This window comes from Sylvia atricapilla, chromosome 6, assembly GCF_009819655.1.
Source record: "Sylvia atricapilla isolate bSylAtr1 chromosome 6, bSylAtr1.pri, whole genome shotgun sequence".
Lineage (NCBI taxonomy): Eukaryota > Metazoa > Chordata > Aves > Passeriformes > Sylviidae > Sylvia > Sylvia atricapilla.
The window spans coordinates 8,139,953-8,151,087 of record NC_089145.1 but is presented as its reverse complement, the minus strand read 5'-3'; the positions used below and the strand labels follow the sequence as shown (position 1 = coordinate 8,151,087).

Genomic DNA, 11,135 nt, shown 5'->3' with positions numbered 1-11,135 from the left:
GCCGCGGGGAGCGCGGAGCCCCGCGGAGCCCCAGGCGCCTCTCCGCGTCCGCCCCTCAGGCAAATGGACGCCTCTGGGGGCGAGCCAGCGGCTGCTCCACCGCGCAGCGAGCGGCACCGCGGGCTGTCGCCTGCGCCTCTCCAGCCCGGGGATCCCTCACAGCCAGCCGCGGGCACGGCGGGCAGGGAGAGAGGCAGGGAGGCCGGCGCTGAGGCGCCGCTGGCTGCGGAGCGAGGAGCAGGTGGGCCCCGCCGCGTCCCCGCCCCGCGCCGCTGCCATTGGAGCCGGGCGCTGTCAGTCCCGCTCCCGGCCGGCCCATCCCGGCTGCCTGCCCGCTCCCGGCCGGCCCATCCCGGCTGCCTGCCCGCTCCCGGCCGGCCCATCCCGGCTGCCTGCCCGCTCCCGGCGCTGCGGCTCGGCCGCGATGGCAAGCGGCGGCGGCGGGAGGAAAGTTTGCCGGGCTCGGGCGCTGGGCTGCCGGCGGCCGTGATGGCCGGGGCGGGGGGCGGCGCCTGAGGGCGGCGGGCACGCCTCGCTGTCCGCGCTGCCATCGCAAACTTTCGGCTGTTTCCATGTGCTCCCAGCCGGCATTCTAATTGTCAGCCCTGCCCGCCCCCGCCTCTCCTTCTAGGTAGGCGACTAGTATATATATATATTTTTTTTTTTTAATTCTGTGGATTTAGAGAACTTTTTTTTTTTTTTTTGCATGGAAATTTACTGACTTCGGAGCGGTCTCCGTTTCGGGGAGAAGGGGGGAAAGGATTTCTTTTCATCGCGGCTTATTCTTGTTTTTTGGATCACAGGATTATTTTGGAGCTATATGGAGGGATCTCAGGATGGTGTGCACGAGGAAAACCAAAACTTTAGTGTCCACTTGCGTGATTTTGAGTGGAATGACTAACATCGTCTGCCTGCTGTACGTGGGCTGGGTCACCAACTACATTGCCAGTGTTTATGTGAAAGTGCAGGAGCCGATCTCAGAAAAAAAGTTAGAGGAAGACAAAGGGGACACTTTAAGGATTATAGAAAGGCTGGACCATTTGGAAAATGTCATCAAGCAGCACATCCAAGGTACCGTTTCGCCGTGCGCCCGCCGAGCGCGGCTCCATCCCCTCCCGCTGTGTGTTGTCGGCTGTGTGTCGTGTGTCGTGCCTGTCGCGATCGGCGGAGCCATGGGCAGCCCTCCCGGAGCCCCGCGGGGACCGTGCGGGGGCTGCCTCGGCTCCCTGCCTCTGCCCTCCCCGGGCGGGGCTCCGCAGCCCCGCTCCCCGCCTTGCTGTCTGCCCTGTCCTTTTTTTAATTTTTATTTGTTATTTTTCCAAAATGGTTTTTGCTGCTAGTGGAATCCTTGTTCTCCTCCACCCCCGCCTCCTTTTAAGCCCGGCTCTGCTAATCCTTGCTGAGTCTCCGTGTTCCTTGGGCTGATGAAGGTTTTCCCTCAGTGCCGCTGGAGTGCCGAGAGCCTCTCGGGATTAGAACTGGGGCAATCTCTCTCTGTGTAATGCCTTTTAATTTGATCGCCGCTTAATGGGTGCCCTGGGAGAAGGGTTGAAGTGGGAAGGCACAGGGGGAGAATATGATTATTTCCTGTGAGTTTGGGGTTTTTCATGACTTTTGCTTTACTGGGGGATCTTTAGTGTCTTCCTTGATATTTTCATCACCTCCATGGGATCATACCGTCACTCTCAGCCTGCCACGTGAATTGGATGTTAAGGAGGCTTGGGGGTAGGTGAGAACCTGTACAAAATCTAGAGGAACTATCTTCGTCTACTTCTGTATAACCTCCACCAAATGCTCAAACCCTAGTTCTAGTGTCTCCTAAATCTGAAAAGTAGACCGTGTGGTGAAGGATACCTGTCACTAGTGCAAAAAATCTTTCCCACACAGCTTTGACCAGCTGGTCTTCTGGGAATATGAAGCAAGTGGATTGAGCCGGGTGGGTAATCCCATATGAGTTGGGTTTCCCTCCTTGCCAATACACATAACTTTGCAGTGCTATTAAAGCCCAGCTACTCTGCTTTGGCTTGTGTTAATATCTTTCTAAATATGGCACATCATCATTCATTTTGTATATGCACTCATTTCTCAGATAGTCTTGTCATCTTGCTCAAAGGAGTAAAATGCTGCTTTTTACGTTTTTTTTCCTCCCCCTTTTCTGCCTTGGAGAATGGGTTATAGCAGCTTCTTCAAGTTTTAAGTTCTATCATGCAGTCCTTAAGTTTTTCTTGATTCCCGAAATGGATTTTAAAAAGGAAATGTATTCTTGTCTGTGTGCCAGTGGAGTGCACTGTGGAAGCATATATGAAGGCAGGGATTTTCCAAGAGACTCTGGCTTAAGAGCGAGATACACAAAGTTAATTGACTTCCCTTATGAGGCTGGAGCATAACTCCCTTCAGGTTTGTTGGTGACAAGCTCAAATAGCCTTGTTTATTTTCCAGAAAACTAGAAACTGTTTTCAAGGAAACTGACAACTGTTTTCAAGGAAACAAACCATGTTGGTGCCTTCTGTCACTAGTTCTTAGAGTAGCAGAGAAAAGGTGCACTTAAATCAGGGGAGAGTATAGCATGGATTAGAGCATAAGCTTTTGGGTTTTTTTTGGTGACTATCCATTAGCCAAACCAGGTGATTTTTTTTTTCCCCCTCAAATAATACTTCTTTTAAAGTTGAAGAGGATTTTTCAGAATTACCTGAGTGAACAGTTTGGTAATAAATACTAAAATATTAGGGGGTAAAAAAAAATGCTTTACAACCTTCTAATACCTCATTGAAACTACTTAGTCTTTAAGATAAATAAATGAATAAAATAAAAATCACAGATCCTTAGCTCAAAGTGGATTTTCTCTACTTTTATTTGCCAAATAATTATAACTGGGATTCTCACAGGAGTTCCTGTGGCAGATACTGCAGAATACAGTGTTACTTTAATCAGATTTTGCTTAGAACTGTGAGATGCTGTGAATTCTGGGTCATAGTACAAAACTTGCTGGAGTTATTGAAAGAAATATCCCAATTTTGACTGGGTTTGGATTTGAACTTGGTCAGCTTGAAGAAATTATATTTTTTGAGAGTTGTTGCCAGACAATGAGTAAACCAGCTGCTGTAATGGTTCTAGACATGGTTATAAGGGTTGTCTGTAGTTTGCTGTCAAACTTGTCCTTGGGCCACTGGGGGTTTTTTTGTGTTGTAGAGAGATCTCAATAGCTCAGATGTTCTGCAATGCTGAACAGGCATGAAATTAACAGGGGTAATAGAATTACATTCCATAGGATATCCTGTGAATGCCAGAGAGCCTTAGCTGTTCCATTTTACACACGGGGTTGTGCTGATATTTCATTTTAATTTGCTTTCTGATTGAATTGTATAATCAGATGCCATCTGGGAATTCCTTTAGCATATAAATTGCAATCTTGTAATATTTTATTAAGTGTCCTGGAAATAAGAAGAAATAAGATGTACCTTCATATAAGACCCTTTTTAAAGTATGTCTTTTTAAAAGACATTGTTATGGCAAGAAAAGCAGCAGACTGATTTCCAGCTAGGAGAGGTTCAGAGGGAATCAAAGCTGGTATGCCTTGTGTTTGGAATGAACGGTATGGACAGGGAAATCCCGGGCCACAGAAAGAAGAATCCTGTGGAGCTAAAGCTCGATGCTGAAACTTGAGCTGACTGAAACCTGGGAATCCTGAGTTCCTGGCTTGTGGCCAGACACAGCTCACAAGAGGTTTTGGTGGAGTGACTTCACCTTTTTGCAGTAATGGTGACCTGCAGGGTTTTCTGTGGCAGTGTGTTGTGGGATTTTGGTGTTAATTACATCTGAGGTAATTACCCTCCCAGTGCCAAGGAGATTCTCCTCCCCCCCAGCCCAAATCTTCAGTAGGAGGCATATGCTCCATGCTAGCAGGCAGCCCACTGAGAGAAACTTCTAGTTCCCACCTCCTTTGGAGTTTGCAGACAGGATGGTGTCTTTTTCGAGGTCAATTGTGTGTGTTTATGTGTATAAAAGAAACTGAGTAAAAGACCAGATGGATAGCTTGATGCAGAATGCAGCCTTTTTCATGGCTGACAGAGGTGTGTGGCACATGGACTGTGTAGCAGCACTGAGCTTTATTCCCAGAGAAGTATGCTTTAGAGGGCTGAGGTTAACAAGTGTTAAATGGGATAAAAAAACCTGTTCTCTTTTGCTCACAAACACCAAACTGACTCAAAAACCCCCAAACACTCTCACATTATTAAAATCAATACGAGAGTGCTTCAGACAGATCACAACATATCCTTCATCTTAATAATGCGTTGGCTCAGACACCAAAAACTTGCCCTAAGTCGTATGTGCAGTTGGAAGCTGAGGGGACTGGGCCGCCTGCTCTTAATCTGACACTTCCTTTGTATCAGTGACAAAGTGAAAAACACCAGCCAAAAGGGAGAAATGTGCTGTTTTCTGCAGCCTCGCTTTAGGCCGTCATAGTTCACAGTTTAATTTTCCTTGAAAAGCTAGGCTATGATTAAACCCATATCACTCAAAACACTGCTGTACATCATCCTGTCTTATTATGCAATGTCATTTTGGTAGTTTTTTTGTGGGCCTGATATTTCTGAGTCTGAAAGATTTTTAGCCTGCTAGTAGCTGCTAACTTTTTCCCAAGGAAAAAATTCTCAAGATAGTTTCTTCTCAAAACAATCTTGGCAAACAACTATCCTTTCTGGAAACAATCTTTCTCCAGGTGATGTTTTGCTGTTCCTCTAGTTAACCAATGGGATTGGAGAGGTGTCATTCCTGTTCACCAGTCATATTAAGTCTATATCGGAACACCTTATAAAAGGTAGCAAGAATTAGAATATAAAGCCGCCTTTTTCTATGTTCTTTGCCTTTTGAAATATTTGGACTATTTTTTGTGTCCTACAGCGACGATTTTCAGCCTTCCTAGTTTTAATCAGATGATATTTTTGTTGTGGAATTATCTTAAAAAATTATAGACTGTGATGTCTATGACATTAACTTGCTTCCTTGCCCCTGCCCCATTCTTCCTCCCAATCCCTTGGACCTAAACAGAATTACCAAACAGTTAAGACACCAGCTAATTGATAGAAATGAACTGCCTGTTACCACTTCAATTTAGAATTAGCCTAATTTTTAGTTGAGGCTGATGGATGGTTATTAAGACACCTGTGTCCTACTAAGACTTTGGTCCTCCATCTTTGCAAGCTGCTGCATCTGTTCTTATCAGTGGAATATCAGGTACTGCGCAGACTTGGGAAAATTTGTGATAGAAGGGTTGTTTGCATTCTCTTTCATTCTGCTGCTTAGAATGGTTTGCTGTGTGGATTTACTTGAGCTAATATTAGCTATCCCACAGCTGGGTATCTGATCACCCTCTGTGGTCAGCTGGGTGAGGGAGAGGTCTCAGTGTGTGATTCATTCAGTCCCCCTGTCAGGTGTTAGGGTGAAATGATTTGTTCCCAGAAACTGTGTACTTTGAGCTTGGGAACTAGGTCAACTCACTCTTAATTTGAGCCTGGGAAAGATTTGAATAAGTAGAAGTCATGTTTCTTATCTACCCTTTATTTCTTGATCTCAAACACAAAGAAGGAGGTCTTCTGTCTTTTTGCAGGCTGGCTAAGTAACCCTACCTGGGTTCCATAAAGTCAACTCACCAGGATTCAAATGGCCACTCCACCATGTCTCTTACTCCTGAGGCCCATTCCTTATGGGGATCATTAATGGCTAAATCCCCCCAGCTTATTTCCCTCCAGCTCAAAAGCAATTAGGCGTGTTTATCGCTCGCTGCAGCGTATTTATTCTACTGAGAAACAAATGAGCACCAGGCAGCAGCCCTGGGAACACTCAGCTCTTGCTCCACTGCAGAGAGCTGTGTATTCCCTGTCTCTGTACAAGCACAGAGATCTGCTGTCCCAATGCAGCTAATGGCAATGGAAGCAACTACTTGCATATGTAAGACAGGCAGGATTAATCCCATTATTTTTCCTCTTTAGACTGTGACTTCTCAAGTCATTCTAGATGGCTGCATGTCAGTGCAGATTAATTGGAATTTAACTTTCATGTTCTTCCATGCTTAGGGATGAGCACACTAAAGAACCCTTAATATAGTTATTTCAACTGGAAGACTTAATTTGCTGTGAATTTTCAAGCAACACTGGAGGTGGAGGGATTTCAAGGACAATCTACTGAAGACTTAATGTTGCTGATTATGTTGACTACACCTTGATAGTATATTCTTACTGTTATTAAAATTAACTTTTTGGTGCTTTTAATATCTTTAGCTCCCTTCTAATTATATTCTTGCTGGTTCTTCCACTGAGGGTTTATGTCACTGGGGTTAAGATGCAGTGGGCAAAACTGAGGTGTGGTGGTTTGGCCCTATTAAGGTAACTGGATTTAATTGCTGGATATTGAATGATTTCCTTTCATGATTAAAGTTGTTTTCTTCAGAATGAGGTTTCTCTTTTTTTTTTTTTTTTTTTTTGTTTGTTTGTTTTCTATTTTCCTGATTGTTTTGTTTCTTCAGGCTTATAGAGTGGGAATGGCATGGCAGATTTGAGATTTGTTTCTTTTGACAGAAACAAGAAAAGTTTTACTTGGCTACAGAGTGAATGATAGCTTTTTAGCTGGGAAGAGAATTGACCTGGATTCAGTTTCCTTCAGTCATGACAATTTCTGTAGTTCACATGAAAGAAGACTTCAACGGAAGGTTAAAAAAAATAATCAGGAGCTGAGCGTGACTTCCATGCCCTCAACAAATTCCCTCATTGCTAAGCTAGAAAAGTTTGCCTTTTTCTCTGAAAAAGTTCATTTTTGTTGACGTTTGTTTCTCTGCGTAATGGGACAGCCTCAGTGGAAGGAGGGGGAGGTTTTAGTGCAGAGGATGGATGGGCTGAGCAGGGACAGAGAGAGCTGTTCTGCTTCAGGTTCTGCACCCAGCGCTTCATTTGTGCCACTCTGGTGTCACTTTGGGCTGCGTGGCTCAGGTTGGCACAAGCAGCCTGCAGCTGTGCAGGGGTTCCAGCTGAGGTCTTTCCTGCCAGCTTGTTATGCCCACTTCAGTGCTAACAAGTCATTTTTAGCTGTATGACCAGAGTAGAGGTAAATGCATCTGAAAAGGAACATAAAGCAAGGCCTGCACACAGCTGCTGGGAGTTGTGTGTAACATTGAGATCAGCTTGGTCCTGGACTCTCGCTCTCTCATGGCATCACATGAGGCAGTTTTTGCCTCTCTCCACACCTAATGTTGCTCCCTTGCCTGTGACAGGTCACAGAAGCAGTTTATTTTAATTCTGCCTTCAGCAGAAGGGTCTTGTCATCGATGTTACATTATGTGCATAAGCTTTGGAGTGGTGGGATAGGCCAGTATTATCCATCTGAATGTTAGAGACATGATGTGTAAAGAAAATCTATGGTGATTTAAAAAAGCAAATATTGGGCTCAAATCTTGAGATAGTTATGAGGATGGCTTAGTTGCCTCCTGAGGGTGATGGAGGATCCTTGTTTGTCTTTGAAACAGCCCAGGAATTTGATTATCAGCTATTAATATATCGATATTTGGAAAGGTACACAATGGGGCATGAGTCCTCTGTAGCTGGTTAATGGCTGTCCTTACTTCTTGCAGCCATAAGATTATGTTGTCAGCCACACTTGGCCTGGAGATTGGAGGCTGGGCTCTGTGGTGTCTTGGGGTTGTCCCTGAGTCCAGAGCAGTGAGGTGATTTACTGGTCCACAAGAACAAAATGTATAAAGTTTAATTTCTGTCTAACGCAGGAGTGAAAACTACCTTCATGTTGTCAAAGCTAACTTCGTTCCTCCGAGGCAAATCCTTTTTCATTCATCTGCTGCATTATTTCCCTTTCAATCATCTCTGGAGGCATCTTTCTGTGCTGCCCTTGGCCTTGCAGTGCGAGCTCTGCAGCCTCTGTAGAAACTCTGGGCTCCTTCCTTTTAGCAACCTGATGAACAGCCCAGTGCCAGACTGTTGGATTAGTGGGGACAGATACTCTGCATAGACACTGGAATTCTCAGGTACATGAGGCTTCATGCTTTGACTTCATGCTGCTGTCATCTATACCTAAATCTGTCCCACACTTGTGCAATGCAGATGTGTTCTCTGTGAAACAGCATTTTATTTGTTTTCTCCACAGCTTTTCTCTGCTCAACTGGTGTTCTGTAGCTAAGGTGCTGTTTTTAACGTGATATCCTCAGTTTTCTGAGGGAAAGGCAGTGATGTTTAGGAGCTGAAACCATGATGGTCATTATTACAGTTCTCCAGCATCTCCTTTGCTTGGCTTTGAAAATTAACAAATGAGAATATTCTGCTTTCTGTTTTAGAATATGAAGGTGGAAGGCCCAAGCTGCTGCCTTGAAGTGCTCTGCCTTTAAAATTCCAGTGTGTCTTCTCGGGTCTGTGAGGGATTCTTGCTATAGTCACTGCTTCAAGTGTGTTTTAAACACACGAGGTTTTAGAAGTGTATTATTTCTATGGCAACAACGCTGTGGCAGCTGGCAGGAATCCCAGCTGTCCTGTGAATGTGCCATGTGAATGTGCAGTGGAAGCCCTGACTCCATGCCTTCATCCCTATGGATAAGGAGTGCAGGAGCAGGGCAGAGGAGGGGGAAAGAGAGATCTGCCAACTTTCACTGCCTGTTGGTGGCAGGTTTGACTGCTGGGGCTGCTCAGAAGGCTCAGACACAAGGTCCCTCCTGCCCCCAGGGAGTGTGTGAGTCCTGCAGCAGCCAGGTGTTGGTGTGCTGCAGTAGCCACATCTGTTGTGCAGTGACACAAATTTGAGGCTGACATGAGCCCTGAAGTATGAGATGAGATAGCTCTCCCAACGTACACGTTTTAATTAGCACATCTTAAATAGCACAACTGCCCACATCTCTGCTGAAAATTCAGGAGCTCAGTGACCTTGTGTTAGTAATGTCCATAAGGGTGTGGAAATCCTGTTGTAGTTTTGGTTTTGACATTTCCTATCTCCTGAATCAAGCCCCATATTTTAAATGTGAATGTTTGAATTTTTCTTTTATTAGAGCTGTCATAGGTGATCTCTGAGAAAATAGGATTTCTATAAGCAGCTTTCTGAAGAGCGTAAGAAAAAGATAGTATTTCTGGGGTTTTTTTCTTCCTTGATAAATGATCATTCTAGCTGTCATTTTAGGGAGATAATACAGATTTTTAGACTGTGTTGCTTGCTCATATGTAATCAGAATCTAGCTGAAGATCTCTTTCATGAATCACCCAACTAATGCAGAGAATTACCTGTCCCTGCTTTCATGGTGGATTCAAATTGCTTTGAAGCTTTTCTTTCTGCGTCAAGTCATGACTTGCCAGAGGCTTTGCAAGAAGATTTGGTATGCTGGAGGTAACTTTTACCTTTAAAACTGTCAGATAAACTTTTCAAGCACTGCAGACTCAGTGAGTCTGTACTCATCCATTACAGGATTATCATTTCATTGTAATGAAATTATGGTTGGGGGAAAAAGTCTTCTGGGATTTCTCTGTGCACAGAATAAAAAGGGCTTGCAGAACTGAGCACAGAATAATTTTTAAAATAATTTTGTTCTGTGTATTTGTCTTTGAGGGATTTATGATTTTACCAGCTGTATATGGAATGATCATATTATGCCAGCCTTTTCCTCTTCTACTTGTGCTAACAGGAATATTTTAAGTTGTTCAAGTGAAGGGTGTGGGAGTAGTATGCTGTAATTTCTGTGGAATTTCTGATTAGAAGATGTTTTCACATTTAACAGTTTGGAGGACAAGGAGGGTCAAGGAGGAGAAAAGTACAGCAAAAGCTACATGCTGCACAAGAATACCTGAATGTTTTGTCCTTTTCTAGTTGATATGAAATTGCAGTTATTGAGTGGGAACTCTGGATTCTCCACTGATTTTATTGAAATTGGTGCTAGTGAGTTTCCATGGAGTGGAAAGAAGTGATACTCCATTTTTGATTCTCTTTTGAAAGCCTTTTGCTTTCCTGTCTCTCTCAAAGCCACTTTTCACATCTAGTAGTCTGCTACAAACATTTGCTTGTTAATTAAGCCAAACTCTAGCATTCAAAAACTGAAGACTTAAATCTATTTCACTTAGTTCATATGGATCTTATAAAACATGTGTAGCACCTTTAATGAAGTAAGAAATATTTTTTTGCACACAGCCAGACTATCATAAGCAAAATACTGGGCCTGGAACCAAAATTGTGATGCTGTTGGTCTCCAGTATTATAATTGTGCATTGTTGTTTTGATCCTGCTTTTTCAGAGGTAGAACAGTGTAACTTTACAACGTGATGTCAGCCATAAAGGATTATGACATCATTAAAGTTAGATGTAACAGAACGAGGTGTTTCAAGCTTCTGTTTAGCTCATGTTTTCGTGTGTTTGTAAAGCTGTACAAGTTCAAAATGAATTTAAAACTGTTAGGCATAAACCAACCAAACCAGCAATAGAAAAACCCAAACACAAGTTCCAAAGGGATGTATAAACTTGTACACAATGCCAAGGAGACTGGTGAATTTAGGCACTGAAAGTAGCAAGACCAGAAAAAGCTACAACAAAATGACAACAGAAGACTTACATTTGGATACATCATTCCCACTTGCTGCCATTGTAACAGGAATGCTTCTGGTATGGAAACATTTAAATCTCATTGGTTCATTGTTATTCTTCCTGTATGTGCAATTCTATCAACACACGAGTTTCCAGCTCAGCTTATGTCTTTCTTACATAAAAACACATAATTTTTGTTAAAAGCATCTTCACAGTTCTCATTCTACTTCTCTCGTTGAAGTACTGAGACAAAATTCTGCTTGCAAATGAATATGGAAATATTAAATATACCTCAAATGTTTTCCATATGATACCTCTCTCTAAAGATGTAGTTAAGCTAAGGAGACATATGTCTTGTCTGGAAGTTAGGGAAGGGTCTTCACCACTGCCTGACAAGGGCTTACATGGAAGGGTTTGTAAATGGTGATGCAAGCACCAAGGCAGGAGCTTGCTTAGAGCACATGGCAGTGTGTTTGCAAAATATCTCCTGCAGCCTGGAACTGCAGAGGGTGGAAGTATTGCCTGAAGAGCAATCAGGTTTTCAGGCAGTTGTCAGTGCTCTCTGCAGTCAGTGAGTGGTG

General features: G+C 43.8%; 1 protein-coding gene across 2 annotated transcripts in view; it reads left to right on the top strand.

Annotated features, from left to right (window-relative positions):
- The first annotated feature begins 548 nt into the window (after positions 1–548).
- GALNT18 (polypeptide N-acetylgalactosaminyltransferase 18) overlaps positions 549–11,135 on the top strand; it is a 214,084-nt gene continuing 203,497 nt past the window's right edge. Inside the window, exons 1-2 of one of the 2 annotated variants that reach the window (XM_066320557.1) lie at positions 549–631; positions 804–1,071. In XM_066320557.1, the coding sequence (XP_066176654.1) occupies positions 837–1,071 (235 nt within the window). In that variant the 5' untranslated portion in view covers positions 549–631; positions 804–836. Of the gene's footprint in view, positions 632–677; positions 1,072–11,135 lie in introns of those variants that run through there. The other variant, XM_066320558.1, reaches the window with a different exon arrangement.